Below are 19,640 nucleotides of genomic sequence, written 5' to 3'. Positions count from 1 at the left end.
TTTTTTTTTTTTTTTTTTAAGCAGTAAATGTGGATCTTTTAGATGAATTTGAGCAGTGCTGGTCTGGTCTTGGTCTTTACTTGGTCTCACCCTGCCTTGGTCTTGTCTGAGTCTCAACAAACATTGGTCTTGGTCTCCGATTAGGTAGTCTCGACTACAACACTAATTTTTTAACGTTATTTAAATATTTTCTGCTACAAATATACAGTACTAAACATTGTACAATGTCACACATTTTTCTGACAATATATTTGTTAGATTTAAATAAATATTTAGTGTATACATTTCCAATGAACTGTAAATGTTATTAATATTGGCCATACTAAGTAAAAGTATAACATATTTCATAAACCAGCTAAGAACAGACTGTTCATCAGGTTGGTATTTAGGGCCTATTGAGTACTATAACCTTAGGACTATAAAATTATATTTTTAAGGCACCTCTTTTTAAAAACAAATATGTATACTGCAGTCTTGTGCTTCTTAACTTTTTTTATTTAAAAAAAAAATAATAATAATAATTCTGCAATACCATAATACAGCTTGAATGAGTAAATTTTCACACAACATTTAACCTGAAAGGTGTATTCACAGTTGCATATAGCTGAGACATAGAAATTGAACCGTATATAGGAGTTTGGAGAAGTTGAAAACTACCAAGTCACTACATGTATTAGATAGATAACACAGTGATTTTTGATTGTCTATATATATATATAGCACCACTGAACTTAGTACATGAAGGCCCCTGAACCCGTCAAATTGTTAAAAACTGAACAGAATTGGAATAGACCCGAGACTGATAAAATACAGTACAATTACAAAAGCATGCTTCTTTTCATGCATGTCATGCAGTGCAACTTAAAATATATAAAATAAACACTGCCTAGCATTTTAGATAAAAAAGAACTCTTTAAGCGAACTCAATTTTAAAAAAAGAATGTTTTCTTTTTTATTCTATTTCCATTTTTCACATTAACAAAGCTTAAAATTACCTCATTGAATAAATGAGAGTAATGCATCACTCCCAACAGGATCAATCCATTATTGAGATGAAATAAAAATATCCAATAAGGTAAAAAGCACAGATGCACAACATGTGATCCCGTAATGCTGTGTATAGTAACAGAGACTTGTCTCTATTGTAATTTATCATTAATGATGGATAAAAATGATCAGAAATCTTATGACAATCTGCATGCTTTGAAATGATGGGAAATAGACCTCAATCCATATTTCTATCCCTTCTTTTGGTAACATACATAATATAACATGTAAATGTCAGCTGTTAGGTCAACAGGTTGAGAGAGAAGCACGGGCTTCCCATTGTGGTTTTTCTCCCAAAGGTAGGTTTTGCCATTGTCTGTGGCAGGAAAGCTGCAGTGATCCAGGGACACATGAAGCCAAGGGTCTTTGATGACCTTTTCTGATTTCATGTTGACTTGCCACACAACTTTCAACAACACATGACGCATATCATTTTCAAGTGCCACACTCTCCACTTTGCCAAAGAACACTAGAAACACACACATAAAAAGAGATCATTTAGTCTACTTCCAAAAAATGTTTAGCATTTCATGTTTTCTTTTTTCTTTTTTTAAAAACAAAGAAATAAATATTCAAAAACATCACCTGTTTTATTGCACATTTCAGGGATCAGGTCCCTTAGTGGTTTAAGTCTGTATTCTGCACGAAGGCTGTTAGGCTTTGGTGTTGGTTTGAGACGTTCAGCACAGCAGCTCCACAAGGACGTGTTGTAGTAGTAATGCCCACAGCAATGGTGGTTTGGTTTGGTCTCATACATTATGGAATTGGTTGAGGAGGAACAGCAAATTTTTTTATTATTTTGCAGCAATAGGTTTCCACAGCACTCTGCTTTTCCACTTAAATGGGTTAGGTTGTAGAGATGACCTGAGCAGCATTTCAAGAACTGGTTGTGGTGGTCATAGACTTCTGAACCACAGCAGAAATGGCCATTCATCTTGTTGTGGCTAAACAGAACAAACAACAACAACAAAAAAAAACATTGAAAGAAAAGTTATTCAAGTGTTTTTAAAATTATTGAGGGTTTATTGGGTGGCCTGGATGACTGAGAGACTGTTCTAGAGCTGTGCTATATGAATATGTTTTCTTTGAGAAATGTAGTGGCAGTAAATACATTCTTATGCTGTCTCTGCATGTATCAGTTAGACTTGAATATCCAGTTTCAGACAAAGCCTCGTTTGTCAAGACAGCGTTGGCAGAATTAAATCAGGTTACAGGCCAAACAATAATGTAAAATTTTTTAATGGTTTTGCGGATTATCAGAGATTCACAAAAGTACTGCTATTTGTTTCCTGACCTGAAACCTATTTGAGCAGGAACATGCAGAGAAAGTCACTATAAAAAGTTATTCCCACAAAAAATTATCCATACTTGTGAGAAATATGTTATTCTACATAAGGCAGATCGCCCCTGTTTGGTGGATGTGTTTTTACAAGTAGTTTGAACTGAAATGTGTGTTGGCAGTGTGTGTACACAACCACCCTATAATGATAAAAATCCACCCAGTGTTTTTTTTTTAATCTACTGAAATCATTACCCCTTTTGAAATCAAGCCGTTCACACAGACCAAGGCCGCTCCCAACATTGTTGATTGACAGTAGCATTTCACCACAGACTGGATTGGTGTCTAACCTTAGATCTGCCCTGAGTAAGCTGTCTTTAGTCCACCATTGTTTCGACGCCAGAGCAGATGTGGACAAGAATGTCTCCTAAGCAATTGAGGTGTTTTGTTGTTCGATGTAATAATGAACATAGCAGTCGTCATTTACTCCTGAAATCTGAGCCGCTGAAGATGCAGTGGATTATGTTTTTTTTTTAAGAGAATGCACCCCCGATCTACCTAAATGCATTTATGTTTGCGCAAATCATTCGTGATCCAGCCTCACCTACAGAAGAAGTGAGTATAAGGTTTTTTAATGAATCTTTGCAAATCGCCTTTCCTAATAACGTGTTAATAAGCAAATTTCATAATGAATGCGACTAAAGTTTACCGTCTCTCAGAGAGCGGCTCAGAAGAGAGGGGCGGGGTGAGCAGAGCTCACTTGCATTTAAAGCAGCATGCAAGAAAACAGCATGCTCTGAAAAAAGCTGTTAGGTAAAAGCTGACATGAAAAAAATGCTCTAGCTTTACAACAACAAAGAAAAATCAAAACCAAAGTATGTTATAGACTAGTGTTTGGGTCGTGAGAGTGTTCTGAGTGGGTCGCGGAGTGTACGGCCAAACAAATGACATCAACAACAAAAAATGTAATTCTAAATGTTTTTCTGATACGAGACTTTTATTTTAAAAGACATGCATGAAGCTGTTGACACTTCTGTATTCTATTATTATTTTCGTAACTTGTTATTAAATAAAAACAGCTTTCACCTCAGAAAAGCAAACTATCCTGTCCTGTCAGATGTTATACTGTGTTCGTAGCGCGCACTCTTCTATATCACGTGCGAACGTGGCGCCTTGCTGTAAATCACTTCACTAAAGTGCAGAAACTACGAGCATACAACGTGTGAAATAAAAGTACAGTACTGATAAATCTCATAACTGGTACTGCGTGTGTTAGCTGGGAAGGATTTGCATGAAGGTATGATATTCATTCTATTCAGTAGCAGTTTCCACATTTCATTAACAGTTCATGTTAGTATTGTATATTCACCATAGTAACTGTTCTTTCCATAACCCCAAAATACCATTTTATTTTCACTTTGTCTCATTTTGTATATGTTTGAATGACGGTGGTGGCTCATACCAACTTAACTTTATTAACAAAAACTAGTTGGGACTGCTAATAGCCTTACCTTATAGGTTGTTTATTCAGTATTAGTCATATTCTTAACAGTCTTGACTTAATTTTTATGAAATAAATTTGCTTTGTTTTTGTTTTTCAAAAGATACACACATTTAGTCATTAAGCAGACGCATTTATCCAAAGCGACTTACAAATGACGACAATATATAGGCCTACATAATTGTGGGTCGCGGTTTGATGACCATGGGAAAACGTGGGTTCCAAGTTGACTTTTCATTAAGACCCTAAAAAATCATATCAACTTGTGGAAAATGGGCATCCAATGACCCCTTTAAGATCAAGGGTCAAGGTTTGGATGATTGCAAAATGAATCAAAATATAATAAAATTATTTAAAACATGAGCAAAAAAGTACTAAGTGCACTTTTAAATCTTTGTAATCTGTGGGCCTACCTGTGACCATTACAGCAAATATGCGTGCGAGGATTGAAGGTTTGTCCTCCACAGCAGTGCTCTCCAAGACGAGGACGGGTCGACATTTGGCAAGTAGTGTTTGCTGGAGTATATATAACACCTCCAACACACTCGGACTGCTCAGGCACATTGAGATGAAGGATTCCATTACAGCACAGCACATTGTCATCTGACAGAGTGTAAGCATCTCCGCCACAGCACTGAAGGACACAGGTATACATAGTACTGTACAATAATGTATGTATAATGTATGTATGAGTATTTGAAAACAGTATACTCTCATTTCTCCAAATACTTAAAGGGGTGGTTGACTGTTTTTTACTAGGCTTGATTGTATTTATGGGGTGCAGTCTAACATGTGTTAAGGCTTTGTTTTTTAAAAAACACATTATTTTTTCACATAATTTACCTTTATTCTACACCTCTCTGTCCCTTCTCCTATAAACAAACTAATGATTTCCTGGTTTTATGAAGCCCCTCCCTCAGAAATACGCAATGGGCTCAGATTGGTTAGCTGGCCCAGTGTGTTGTGATTCGCTAAACTGCTTAGTTTGTGTTGCTTATAAAATATTGCTTATAAATTTGAGCCCGATAGAATATAGACCGCAACAATATTAGTGAAGAGGATTGTGTAGAACCTGTGCTACTGCTTTTAGCTTCTAATATATGGTTTTATCCTGATTAAAGTTGAAAAAAAGGAAGAATACATGACTGCGTTGTAGCATTTTTGTAAAGTAATTGTATATTTTTTAACAGAAAGTGTTTGCCAGCAAGTATTGCTCCCTACCATTGCAACCGCGTGCGCGTACATGTTTAATGCTTCTCGTAGCTATATGAAAAATATCTGTCTGTCTATACACATAAAGTGTATAACTGGAACACAGTTCTTTGAAGGAGCTGATGAGCTAATGATCTGAATGAGAGAGAGAGAGAGAGAGAGAGAGAGAGAGAGAGAGAGAGAGAGATGCAGAGCAGGGGGACGCGAGAAACAGGATTAAGCACCGATGCTTTAGAACATTGATTTTGAAACTTGTGAATCCATTACAATCGTTAGAAGACAGAATCGCGATTCATATATGAATAGATTTTTTTAAGAGCACCCCTAGTTTAGATTGCATGGCAACAACTCTTCCTCTTCTCTAAAGCAGCACATGGCCTCACCCACTTTGTTGCATGTTCCCAGGGGTGGGGTTTTTGTAAATTTCTGGGTTGGTGACATCACAAACCCTGGAAGTAGCTTGTTGGAGTCCCTACGAGACGTTTTTGTAGGCATTAAACTGACATAATTTTAAAAGACAATATCTCCGCTTGCATTAAACTTTCAGCGTCGTAACTTTGCAGATATTGTTTATGCTCAAACAGCAACATTACACAATCAACCACCACTTTAACAAGCACATTTTACTGAAAATAATAGTGTTCAGAGAAATATCCAATACCTTAGTAAGTGCTGATGCCTTATACAGATTCCCTGAGCAACACATTTGTTTATGGGGATTGTAGGTTTCTGATCCACAAATCAAGTCTAGAGGAGAATGAGTAAGAGTGTGAGATTTTTACTACAATAACCATAAAATGACCATAATTTCCAATGAAGACATGAATTATTTATGATGGACACCTGAAAAAATGTTAAGTTAGGCATGAACTAAAGAGACTATCAAAGAATATCTAGGGACTAACTAGATGACTGTTCAATCAAAAGACAGATATGTACAAACTTTAGTATACAATGAGGATGGCAAATGCTTTACCTGATAATATGGGCAGAGGGCTTGAGATTTCCAGTCACACATAGAACCAAACAAACAAAATCACACACAAAATTATATTAGTAGTGTATAATAGACCTTCATTGTAAGAATATACAGTATATATACTATATATAGCTGCTCTTCATGCTGCTGACCCTACACACAGGTGAGCAGGCTGGACAAACCACTTGTAGAAAAACACACTCTTTCCTCTCTATATGCACCAGACACTTTCTTATAAACACTCCATGTTTTAAGGAAAACATTGTGCAATTTTGAGTGTGAAACACACAGGTGAGTGAGCTGGCCAAACCACCTGTAGAAACACACCCTTTCCTCTCTATATGCACCAGACACTTTCTTATAAACACTCCATGTTTTAAGGAAAACATTGTGCAATTCTGAGTGTGATACACACAGGTGAGTGGGCTGGACAAACCACCTGTAGAAACACACTCTTTCCTCTCTATATGCACCAGACACTTTCTTATAAACACTCCATGTTACAAGGACTTAATAAGATAACACAAATGTTTACTTGTGAATGCACCTCAAATCATATTGCACTACTTGCTTCTTAACCTTAAATACCTCTTTTGCACGATAAAATGTACAGTTATTATGTAAAGTACTTGTATAGTCTGTCTTAGGTTATGCGTATGTATAGTAAACTATTTAAAGTATATGTATAGTTAGATTACCATTTCAGAAAGTTAGCTATGAAGGTCTAAAAATTGTTTTTACGTCTAGTGTTGTATGTTTATATTTATGTTTATTTATGTAGCACCGTGGTCCTGCGAGACACAACATTTCATTCCACTCTATGTCCACACATATAGAGGAATGACAATAAAGCTTGACTTGACTTGATCAGTAGTACTGGTATCAGTGATACTTGCCTTCAGTCATAAAAAAAGATTCCATTATACAAATATTAAAAATATACTGTTTTTATGTTGTTTCTACATTAATTTGAAGATTGAATGTGAAGTAATTGCAATGTAAAAAATTAATATTAGGTAGGATTAATCCTGATTAAATTCAGAAAAAATGTGGGACTAAATATATATACGCGATTGTGCCCTTGTAAGGTCGCTTGTCCACTGCCCCTCTGGAGGTCTGTGCAATGATGCCACTGTATATAACGTATATACTGTATATAATTATGTTGTCTCTGGGAAGTATTTTTGTCTGTCTGTGTGACTCACCGAGTTGGAGGAGAGCCTGGCTGGTGTTCTGTTTTTTTATCATGATCTGTGGAATAAGATTCAGATTATGATCTACTAGAAGAAATGGTAGATGTATTACTTAAACTAAAAACATTAAAGTTTACAGTACATGATGTCTTTGCTCCACTGTTTATCACTGTTTCACCATATTTCTTTAATTATTTATATAATAATCACTGTAAGTGCTGTATACACACACACACACACACACCTTTTGCTTTTAGACAGCAAGTTTCATTTTTATGCTTTACTACTGGTGTAGGGTTACTACAGCAGCAGTGGATTGTCTCGTCATATGTTTTCTCGCCACAACAAGAATGATTTTCCTTCCATTGAAATATGTTGTTTTTACCACAACACACATGAGTCGTTGTCAAGTACATGTCTGTAAATGAGTGTAAGAGAAAACTCATTATAAAACGTCAACCTTGAGCTAACTGTCTGAAGATCAACCAATCTCATCAAAATTTCTTAAGCATGCAAAAATGTGTCAAATCTGAAAAATGTCATCAAGGTGTATAAAGTGGATCGGCTACCTTTGCCACAGCATTTCGCGTAAGTGCTGCTTCGAGTCAGAATACTGCCATTACAGCAAATCTCATTAAGTGGATTGTAAGCTACAGAACCACAGCAGTCAGCCACCAGCTGGCTTAATCCCAGAGTTATATTACCTGCAACATATTAATATACAATCTAAAACAGTGTTCAGAGTTTGTATATGTCATAAACTCATTATGAATTACATCCTTTACTCTCAGCAACCACAAAGTGACAGCTGCTGGAGTCTCTCCTACCATTACAGCAGGAACTTCCTGAGACCTTGTAAGACACATTTCCACACCAGTGCAGATGATGGCTGCCTTCCATCTGTCCATTGAAACCTGCGTTGCTGCTGACATAAACAATACATATCACTCCTATTTTACACTTACCAACACATTCTGTTAATTTACATTTAAGTAATCTATGAAAAAACATATGTAATAATGAATGAAAAAAATATCTTATGCAACTGTGTTTAGAGGCTCAGAGTTAAGGCTCTGTGTAAGGTCACTCACTGGCTCTCTCTGGCACGATGGACACTTTCTGAGGAACAAAGAGATTATGAAAATTGAGTGGTAGTGGTTCTAAAAGTGATAACTAGTCTCCTGTGGGTAAGACGACTCTAAATGCTATAAAGATTAAAGTCAACATGAGCCCTCCACTTTGATATCTGGCTCCATTCTGGTATGTAACACCCACTTTTCACAATATCTGACAAAAACATAAAGTTCTTCATTTGAAGCACAATTCTACAAGAAAGGTAACTTACTGAAAAAGTGTTGGTGCTTAAAGTGCTTCACTGAGCTGAAATTTAAACTTAAAACATCTCAAGATAAATGAAATAAAAAGAAAATCTAAATTAAGTGTTTTAAGGGCTTCAAACTGAACATCTCATGGCTCAATGTCTTATGGACTATCCTCCATTGCAGTCACATGCCTCTCGGATGGCCAACTCCTGTAGTTTTTGCCTTCTTGATCTTTGGCCTTGGCTAAACCAGCTGGCCACACTCTCTCTCAAAAATATTCCAGACTTGGCACCTCTACACTAATTCTTATCAGATCTTTCACTGTGTCTGAATGAAGGGATGCTCTAGTGTCTGATATGAACAGCTAAACAGCTTATACTACTGTTTCAGCTATTAAAATAGTTCAGTTTTGTATGTAATAGCAAAGTGATTATATTTCATTTTTGTTTTTATATTAAGTTAATTTAGAAAAACGTTTGGTGCAATTTTTGTTTTTTAAATATAAGTTCAAGCATATAACAATGTTTAAACGTTGGACCCAGCTTAATGTGCGCTATATCCAATAGTTTGTGCGGAGACGCTTCAGGACATGGAGATGTCAGCATGATCACTTGCATTTTTTTCAGTTGATACGCCATCATTTTTGCACACAAAGGTAAGAGTAATACATCATTCGTAACTGCAAAGGGTCTTTTATTTGTGTGCACTCAAAAAAAAGTTGTGCTTTTATAAAATAAAGAAAACAAACACGATGCGCTTTCTGCGTCTCGTCTTTAACAGGAGTACAAAAATGAACCGAAACTCAGTGAACACATACCTCACAGACACAATAAATATTTCTATAGAAAGCTTTAAATGATTACTTCATGAAAGAAAACAAATTGAAAACAAAAACTCTTTCATTATAATCTGTAAAGATGCACTTCTCTCTAAAGGCGCGTCTGAGGAGATGGCGAGTCAGGATCAGCAACGTAATCCTTGCGACACAGATTCAGAAAACACTAGTTTAAATAATTCAAGTATCTCCTTACTATTTCCCCCTGTCACATTTATTATAATTACTTTTGCTGGTGCTTTGTGGCAAACTTGAGCCTATTGCGTGTATTTGAACGCAGAACTGTTCAGCTGCGCTGCTGCTGCGGGACACTAAACACCATCCAGCCGCTCTTGACAGTCGTGGTAGCATGGTCTTGTGTTGTTTCCACCAGCCCGGCAATTTTCTTTTTCATCACTAATTGATGGATGTCTAAAATATAAAAGTAAGGAGAAGTCTAAAACAGGCGGGAGGCCCGGGCCGCGTCTGAACTATGTCGTGAAAATTATCCCGAAGCTCGGCTCTAAGGGTGTAAATAACTCGGGGTCCGTCGGGCTCAGGCTGAAATGCAGGGCTCTAGTGTCTGTTGTTGAACCACAGGGAGACGTTCCTTGAACGGCTGGTAGCACTGGTAATTGGTAGCACTCTAGAGCCCTGTTATATTGTCACATATTTTTTATAATCCTATACTGCCCAAAATGCCTGGGATTTTCCCAAAATAACCACTATATGAAGTCAAGATATATTTTTGTTGTTGATATGGACTAAGTTGATGAGAATGATGTAGTAATGTTCACTGTGAAGCACAGTTATATATGACATGAGAATAAGGCCTTTAGTTAGGAAGAACATTTTAAGGAAAATATAATTATATTTTCATAATGATTTTTTTCTTCTCAAACCTTGTCTGTGGTGTAAAAAACAACAACAACAAAAAACACCCCTGGCCAAATGCCCCCAGAGGGCATCACTTCCCACTTTGATAATTACTGTAGTTACCATGTTCTGAACATCACATCCTTTCTTTTTCCCCCAGATGTAATCTATCTAGGAGGTGGTTGAATAAAAATATTTAGACTTTATATCTAAAAATTACCCCAACTTATCACCAGCAAGCTTGTTAGTTAGACAGTTAGCATAAGCTAACAGTATTTAAAAGGTTCATTGAAAAGAATCAGTTCGTTCTTGAATCAGACACCGCTTCTGCGTGTCGGAGCACGTGATATAGCCTATTATAAGGAGTAACGATATGTTTTATGAAATGTAGTGAAGTAAACAGTACGATCTTATGTAAAGTAAAGCTACTCTGTTACTGACCACCACTGCTGATGCTATTACACTCTTTATGTTTCTGAAATAAAAAGCATCGTCCACTAACGTACCACTAACATCGTCCACTATATTAAACACCAGGGGCGGTTCTAGGGTGAGTGGAGATCCGGGGCTTAGCCCAGAAAAATCCATGTATGTGACTTTTTATTTTAATAAATCAGAAAGATTTACCTTGTTTAAAATATACAAAAACAAATTTAAAACATTTTATTTAAAGTTTATCCCTTGTATCCTGACACATATGCTGATGTTGTGTCTCTATCTCGCTTTTTTTTTGTCTCTGTCTCTCAGTTTTCTTTTCTTTTCCAATCAAGCCTGACTGGCTACACTCGTCCTGGTAGAACAGGGATAAGAAGCAAACATTAAGCAGTGCACTGACATACTCTTACTCTACAAAGATATACCGGTCAAAGGACTTTATCTCTGTGTTTATGCATTACAGTAAACAGATTCAAGTTATTCAGTCTGGCAGATAAACCTCACCCTCTACTGAAGTCTGTGCATCATTCATATCTTCCATGTGTTTATCAGCTGTTTTGTAGCTCTTCCAGCATGTCATGGAAGCCTTATGAAGGCTACTTTGTTCATGCTCTATGAATGATTCTAAAGCTCTTTTCCAGTTGGAGAAACTTGCACTTGTTAATGTGTCTTTGCTGTTTCGGATATGATGCTTGCCAAAGAGACGACAAGAAAAGCAGAATGCAGAATTTCTGGATACGGAATACTCAAGCCACTGAAATGCATCTTGGAATACAAAAAATATGAAATTATGAAAAAAATTTGAATGGTACTTTGCCACTAGGTGGCGGTAAGCCACTGCCTTAATGAGTGAGTCGGTCAGTCATTTAATCGATGGATTCGTTCGAAACAGATGATTCATTCAGAAAAAAGTAAGCAACTGTTTTTATGAATGGGTCAGTGAATCATTTATTCAAGCAAATTTATTCAGTAAACACCGCTGTGTGTTGCTGCAGAGCACAACAACATGCTTTGTTTGGAACCATTTCCTTTGCGAAATATGTCTTTTTTATTATCTTGTTTATTGAATTGTTGCCCTGACACGACCGTGCTAAACAAACATTATAACCGCTCTGTGTGTGTGTGTCCTAAAGACTGTGCTGCGCAACCGTTAAGTGTTAGATGTTCAAAATGTAACGTTAAATCAGACACAATTTAAAACCGAAAAAGAAATATAATACTATGATTAAAAGTTACAGATACCTGAAGCTGTTGTTTCTTGGCGTTCAAGTGTTGGCTATTCTTATGAAGAATTTTCAAATATCCATTTTAATTTTCAAATAAATTGATCTAGTAAAATACTACACGCCAACAAACCGCCTGGCTCCAAAAGATCTCATATCATTGGCTGGATCGTACAGACGCTCATCGATGGTTGGCCAGTTTACATGTCAGTCAGAAGCACTAGACTCAGTGGGCGGTTTTTGTCGGGTGTGAATGACAACGCGTAAATTGACAGACACTGTAGACGTGAGAGTCGAGAGATATTTATTTATTTATTTAATTAAATTCTAATATAAATGACTTTATTGGGCATGAAAACTCATTGATGCATGGTGGTAATAAAAACATTCGGGGCTTTACTGAAAACATACTGATAGTACTTGATTTCAAATACAAAAAAACTATACACAAAAAAACCACTATCATCGTCCACTATCCCTGCAAAAATTGCCAAAGCACGAAAAAAGACCTCGCCACACGTCATGAATCCAATTCCACTCACGTTTCTCCTCTTTTGTAGTTTTTATTGGGGTTAAGGCAGTTTTGTTATTAAACTTTTCTGCACTGCATTTGTTAGAAATAAAAGCAATATGCAGTCCTCCAATGGGCCCTATTTAGCCTAACTCATAGACTCTGCTCAGCATCACATTCAACAAAACAGAAAAAAAAAAATAAAATAAAACAAAAAAAATAACATAAAAAAAAAAAACACAAACCAAAATGGAACCCATAAACTACCACCAAACGACCACTGCAAATCTACTTGTTCTTCTTGTCAGAAGTAGCGCATTAGCCTACACGAAAGAGAAGGTTTCAGTTTACTGTCGGGGATTCGTCTGTCGTCGTTCCGCGCCGCTTCCACGCTATCAATGATACTGTCGCGTCGCTCACGCCCGGTGTAGACACAATGTAACATAAAGAAGCATACAGTTTTTTTTCTTCATCGGCGCGCGACATACTGGTGCGTAATAGTATTAATGCGTAGCATGTAATAGCAACTCTCTAAATCCCAAATTAAGACGAATCAAACGGTACACTACCACGGTCATCAAAATACTGTCCCTCGCCGTCCAGTCAAAGTGGTATCCAATTTGGGTGGGTGTGTAAAAGTTCTGTGCTCTTTTAGTTCCTTGTTCAGTGCCTTTCTGTAATTGTTTAAGTTTCAGATAACGCAACACTTTTTAACTGTTTGGGCTACTCTGAGCGCGCTCCATCTGCAGCTACGTCTTCCGTCTCACTAACTGATACTGTTATACAGCGTTCATGGCTCAAGAGCAAGCTCGGTCTCCGCCTCCAAAGGAAAAAAAATAGATAAAATAAATAATAAATCAAAATAAAATAAAATATTAAAACCGCGCGCATAAACAGAGTTTGTTTGTCTACTCTTTTGTACCTCTACAACAATTAGTTAATAACAATTTTGGAAAAATATTTTGAAAAGTTGAATAACACCACTGATATCTATTAGACTAATTAATATTTTTGTTTCAATGGCCACTCTTTTAAATGACAATAGTAGCTGACACTAAATAAAACTAGTAAAGGTAAATGTATATAAAAGTATAATAAAAGTATAATTTTTGTGTTTCCTTACCCTTTGCAGAGGATGTTGCAACACTGCACAAGACTGTAACTACATCTGCAATAAAAAATACAATATAAGTTCTAAAATATAACTTACAAAATAAATACATAAATCTACAACAGAGGTAACCCAAAACTTTAAAAATGTGCTGTCATACATGCAACTGATGTGTAGATCTCCATTGTGTATCCTTGTCCAGTAAAGCTTGAATATCCCAAGGAAGAGAATTTATTCACCCCAAAATAAACTTTTGCTCCACCCCTCAGGCTGCATCATAGTAAGTAAGGAAGGACCACATATTGTGATGCCCAAAATCACATAAAGGAAGTAACAAGTATGGACATGATAACAGAATTCATATTTTCCTAGCTGATGTTTTGCTATACCAGCATCATTGCATGGGTTATTAATGAATTGCACAGTCACTGAGATCCATATCATCACACATTGTAATGATCTGTGGAATGTTTTTACTGTTATACTGTAAGTTTTTTGCTGGTATGCAGCCAAGCACTCCAACATGCACACCAAATATGCATGACTAATATATTGTAACACTTATAGTCATAATAAATATTAGTGATGAAATAAATATCAAGGTAATGATAATAATACCATGATAACTATATTTCAACACAACTGAGTGTTTGCATATCATGAACAGAGCTCTGGTCTGTGGTCTCTCCTCCTTTATTGGCAAGTTAAAAAAAAAAAAAAAAAAAAAAAAAACTTTACATTGCCAAACCATTGACATGGCTCTGATCCAATGGTGTTGAGCATTGTCATGATCAGGGCTGTCGCAATGGGGGTGCGATACCCTGTGCGAAGTTGACAGGTCCCACTGAGCAAAAGTACGTCCAATCGACGTCTTTTCAACGTCTTTGTCGGACGTTGAAATGACGTCCCCTGAAGCGCCAGAATGAAAGTTTTTAAGACCTATCTTATCAAGAATTTATGGTGTAGTATATGGGGAAGGTTTTCGCTGTTATATTAGAATTTTCCCCTAGGTGGCAATAGCAGTGCAGTAGTTAAAACGGGATGTGTAGAGCTAGCTGAAGAAGAATCTGCCAGCCTTTTATGCTCTGTGTTTGATCATGCCAGCATGAAGTAAAGCTTTTTGGCTAAGCGCTACCTCGCTGTCCGTCTTCCTTATATGAGTACACAGGATACTACATTTGGCGACGAGGATGGGATGTGGGTGAGCTCAGAAGAGAAAGAGCAATAGGAAGTTGGAGAGTGCAAGTACGCTGGAACTAGGCGGATGTCGGATGACGAGGAAGCTAACGTTAATCAAGACGTCAAGATGGCTATGGCAATGGTAGGAACACTTACTGCTTTTGACAGTCAGACCCAAACATGGGAGGAATATGTCGAAGTGTTGGGACATTTTTTCGTTGCCAATGGGATCGGGGATGAAGAAAAAAAGAGGGCAATATTGTTAAGTTCTGTGGGTAGTCGGACATACAGTTTAATGAGGAACTTATTGAGCCCGAACAAGCCTGGGGAAAAGTCATATGAGGATTTGACTGATCTGCTGCAGTTACATTATAACCCGAAGCCCAGTGAAATAGTCCAAAGATTTAAGTTTAATTCCAGGACTAGAGCAGCGAATGAAACGGTGACAGAGTATGTGGCAGTGCTACGAGAGCTCGCTCAACATTGCAACTACGGCGATAAATTGAAGGAGATGCTACGTGACAGGATCGTGTGTGGCATAGCGGATGATCGCATGCAGAGGAGATTGTTGGCGGAGTCTGAGCTCACATTTGAAAAAGCTTTGAAAGTGGCGTTGGCCATGGAGACAGCAAGTAGGGATGTGCGTGATTTGCAACTGAAAACATTGGAGGGCACCGTGAGCACAACTGCATCACAAATGTCAGTGCATAATGTGGAGTTAAACCAGAGAGGGCCAGGGAAGGTAACCCCGTTGACCTGTTACAGGTGTGGGGGTGGACATTTGGCAAGAGACTGTCGTTTTATTAATGAAAAGTGCCATGCTTGTGGGAAAAGGGGACATTTGAAGAGAGTGTGCAAGTCCTCGCCTTTTGCAGACCAGAGTGTTAAGGGGGAGGAAAAAACAAGCAGTCTGTAGGAAATTTCAGAAATGATAAAAAGCAATGGGCACATCATATAAGGGAATTTCCAGAGAATGTCACTAGTGATGAAGATGTATTTACGATGTATAATCTAACAGAGCCAAAGTTAACGAAAGTAGACCCCATTACTGCAGAGCTTAACATAAATAAGAACATTGTGGAATTTGAAGTGGATACTGGTTGTAGTGTGACGATTTTGTCAAAGGCTGAGTATGCCAAGTTATGGACTGCAGGGGGTGCACGAGAATTGCAGGACTGCTCAATGACTTTGAAAACCTACACGGGCGAAAAAGTACCAACACTAGGAGCAGCAGAGGTTATCGTAAAGTACAAAGGCCAAGTTAAACAGCTACCAGTAGTGGTTGTAGCAGGGTCAGGACCAAATCTGTTAGGCCGGGCCTGGATAAAGGAGCTGGGAATGAACTGTGTTCATATCAATAAGATGGAGCAGCCAGAATTGACATTGCAGGATGTGCTAAGGCAGCATGAAGAGGTTTTCAAGGAGGAACTAGGTACCTGGAGAGGCCCACCAGCGAAAATTTATGTTAAAGAAGGCGTGACTCCTAAGTTTTATAAACCCAGGCCTGTGCCCTATGCGATGAGGAAGAAGGTGGAAATGGAGTTAGAGAGACTCATGAACCAGGGAATTATTGAGCCCGTGAAATTCTCAGAGTGGGCAGCCCCGATTGTGCCGGTGTTAAAAGCTGATAATTCTGTGCGCATTTGTGGAGACTACAAACTCACTGTAAACCAGGTATCGAAGCTCGAGCAGTATCCAATACCGAGATTGGAGGACTTGTTTGAGAAGATGTCAAGCGGTGAAAAGTTCAGTAAGCTGGACCTGAGCCATGCGTATCAGCAAGTATTACTGGATGAGACATCCAAGCCATATGTCACCATTAATACACACCAGGGTTTGTTCCAAGTGAATCGGTTGCCCTTTGGGGTTTCCTCCAGTCCAGCCATATTCCAACGATTGATGGAGAGTCTGGTGGGCGGCATCCCGAACGTGGCTGTCTATTTGGACGACATTTTGCTGACAGGCCAGAGTGACCAAGGTCACCTTACAACACTGAATCAGGTATTAACGCGGCTGCAGGAAGCTGGTCTTCGCCTAAAGCGTAAAAAAATGTGTGTTCCTGGAGCAGGAAGCAGAGTTCCTGGGTTATAAAGTGGATGCTTCTGGACTTCATCCTTTGCCACATAAGGTCCGGGCTATACAAGAAGCACCAGCACCGACCAATGTCACAGAACTGAGAGCGTACCTGGGTCTGCTGAACTATTACAACAGGTTCCTGCCACACCTGTCAACTTTGTTGGCACCTTTACATGAACTGTTAAGGAAGGGAACCACTTGGAAATGGGAGGCAGAGCAAGAGAATGCTTTTGAGGAGTCTAAGCGACTTATGCAGTCATCGGATGTGTTAGTGCATTATGACAGTCAAAAAGATCTGATCCTGTCCTGCGATGCTTCTCCTTATGGAGTGGGCGTGGTGTTGTCGCATCGCATGCCCAATGGCCAGGAGAGACCGATCAGTTTTATGTCGAGGACACTAACGCCAGCTGAAGCGAATTACTCCCAACTGGACAAAGAAGGTCTGGCGGTGATATTTGGCATTCAGCGGTTTCATAAATATTTATATGGACGAAGGTTTGTCATTTGCACTGATCATAAACCATTACTGTCTCTCTTCAATGAGATGAAGGCTGTGCCTCAAATGGCTTCCCCTCGTATACAGAGGTGGGCAGTAACCTTGAGAGCGTATGAGTATGAGATGGTTTACAAGCCGGGGAAACATCATAGCAATGCTGATGCGTTGAGTCGACTCCCTCTTCCTCAACAGGCTGTCAAGAGAGGACAGGAGGAACGAGTGCTGATGATGGAGAATGTGACCCTCGTCTCGGCAGCTGCAATGAGTAGATGGACCGGCCGAGATCCTGTGTTGTCCAGAGTGGCGCAGCTTGTCCAACATGGTTGGCCGCCTCAAGACTGGGACACAGCTTTTCAACCATATGCTGTTAGGAAAACAGAGCTGAGTGTGCAGGATGGGTGTGTACTGTGGGGTTCACGCATAGTGGTGCCGCCACCAGGCCGGGATGCCTTGATACAGCAACTCCATCACGGTCACATCGGCATCACTAGAATGAAGGCATTAGCGCGAAGCTATTTCTGGTGGCCCAAGTTAGATGCCGACATCGAAGCTGTAGTTAAAAGATGTGTTGTATGCCAAGAACACCGTAATTCACCAGCTCCAGCACCACTTCATCCTTGGGAGTGGCCGAGCAAACCATGGCAAAGGTTACACATTGATTATGCGGGACCATTCATGGGACACCTGTTTTTGATCCTAATGGACGCTCATTCCAAATGGATGGATGTTTATCCTGTAACAACCTCAACTTCAGCCATTACGATTGAGTGTCTCCGGAAGAGTTTTAGCAATCAAGGAATTCCAGAAACAATTGTGTCCGATAACGGGTCATGTTTTGTGAGTGCCGAATTCAGAGAGTTTATGCAGAAAAATGGAATTGAACACATTACTTCTGCTCCTTATCATGCTTCCTCCAATGGTTGTGCTGAGCGCGCAGTCCAGACATTTAAGTCAATGATGAAGAAGGCGGGTGCCGGAAGCCTGATCACTAAAGTGTCAAGAGTGCTGTTTAGTTACCGCATTACACCACAGTCCACTACTGGGCTGTCGCCTGCTGAAATGTTACAAGGCAGGAAGTTGAGATCGACCTTAGACCTAATTCATCCGGACCGCAGAAGGAAGGTGGAACGGAAGCAGTGCATTCAAAAGAAACAGCATGACAAGCAAGGTTTAGGGAGGAGTTTCCAGGAGGGAGACGCCGTGATCACGAAGAATTTTAGTCATGGACCTAAGTGGATTCCTGGGTTCATTGCCAAGATCACAGGTCCTGTCTCCTACAAGGTCATGCTAGGAGACGGTAACATTGTACGCAGGCACGTTGACCAGATATTGGCAAGTTCGGAAGACAAGGATTTGGCAGAACCAGAGATTATGGAACCTATGGAACTAGGGAACCAGCCGTTGTCTGAATCGGCAGCTGCAGCTTTTGCAGCACCAGAGAGTTCCATTCTGGAGGAAAGCTGTTTGGTTCCAGAAGCAGACACTGAGGGTGTGGCAAGGCCTGTTTTAGAACAGGCCAAAACATCAGGGCTGGATATTCAAACTCCAGGTACTCCAATGCAGTCACAATCCTCGACTGCCGTGGTACGAAGGTCGTCGAGACCTGTATCCAAGCCTCGTTATTTAAAGGACTATGAGTGTTAAAAAAAAAAAAAAAAAAAAAAAAAAAGTTTTTTTCAAGAAGTGTACTGTATGTTGTAAAAGCTTAAGGGGGGGAGAATGTAGTATATGGGGAAGGATTTCGCTGTTATATTAGAATTTTCCCCTAGGTGGCAATAGCAGTGCAGTAGTTAAAACGGGATGTGTAGAGCTAGCTGAAGAAGAATCTGCCAGCCTGTTATGCTCTGTGTTTGATCATGCCAGCATGAAGTAAAGCTTTTTGGCTAAGCGCTACCTCGCTGTCCGTCTTCCTTATATGAGTACACAGGATACTACATTTGGACGTCTTTGTCGGACGTTGAAATGACGTCCCCTGAAGCGCCAGAATTAAAGTTTTTATGACGTCTTTTTTCGACGTCTTTTGGACGTCCAATATCGACATCTACAGGACGTCTCTAGAAGGTTAAAATTGACTTCAGATGTGGTCATTTCTGGACGTATTTTCAACGTCTTATAAAGTCTCATTTAGGCGTCATTTATACTGTTTCTGAACAAAATAAACACTCTTAGGCTGCATTCAATTAAATATCATGTTTATTTCAATGCAATTTCTTTTTGTACTTGTAAATAAACTTAAAGAAACAGTGTGTTCACACAAAAACCATGAAATAAAAGAAATGTCACTCATTATACAGTGGATAACAATTAACAACAAACAATTTAGTTTAGTTGGGTCCACACATTTTCACCTATTGGAGTTTAACTTTTTAAGCTTTTTCATTTTTAT

General features: G+C 38.9%; 2 protein-coding genes and 1 pseudogene across 9 annotated transcripts; 2 read left to right on the top strand and 1 right to left on the bottom strand.

Annotated features, from left to right (window-relative positions):
* Window positions 1-474: 474 nt before the first annotated feature.
* LOC109055225 (galaxin-like) lies at window positions 475-13,730 on the bottom strand. Of its 8 annotated transcripts, none has more exons than XM_042743832.1 (12): window positions 13,664-13,730; window positions 13,516-13,560; window positions 8,303-8,330; window positions 8,039-8,136; window positions 7,781-7,915; window positions 7,456-7,629; window positions 7,224-7,269; window positions 6,016-6,035; window positions 5,701-5,786; window positions 4,241-4,461; window positions 1,633-1,991; window positions 475-1,516 (listed from the first exon to the last, which is right to left on the bottom strand). In XM_042743832.1, the coding sequence occupies exons 1-12, from the start codon at window positions 13,686-13,688 to the stop codon at window positions 1,239-1,241; spliced, it is 1,515 nt and encodes a 504-aa protein (XP_042599766.1). In that variant the 5' UTR covers window positions 13,689-13,730; the 3' UTR covers window positions 475-1,238. The 8 variants fall into 8 exon arrangements, with proteins under 8 accessions (XP_042599766.1, XP_042599767.1, XP_042599773.1 ...); XM_042743833.1 differs by having other exon boundaries at window positions 8,039-8,133; window positions 13,664-13,724; XM_042743839.1 differs by lacking the exon at window positions 7,456-7,629.
* Window positions 13,731-14,482: 752 nt separating this feature from the next.
* On the top strand, window positions 14,483-15,598 carry LOC109086124. Its single transcript, XM_042743609.1, has one exon. It carries the CDS (start codon window positions 14,768-14,770, stop codon window positions 15,596-15,598), a length of 831 nt encoding a protein of 276 aa, XP_042599543.1. The 5' UTR covers window positions 14,483-14,767.
* Window positions 15,578-19,188, top strand: LOC109101246 (annotated as a pseudogene).
* Window positions 19,189-19,640: the final 452 nt, after the last annotated feature.

The sequence above is a fragment of the Cyprinus carpio genome, chromosome B18, assembly GCF_018340385.1.
Source record: "Cyprinus carpio isolate SPL01 chromosome B18, ASM1834038v1, whole genome shotgun sequence".
NCBI classification, from domain to species: domain Eukaryota; kingdom Metazoa; phylum Chordata; class Actinopteri; order Cypriniformes; family Cyprinidae; genus Cyprinus; species Cyprinus carpio.
The sequence above is the reverse complement of the archived record's forward strand: the minus strand, read 5'-3'. Positions and strand labels throughout refer to the sequence as shown.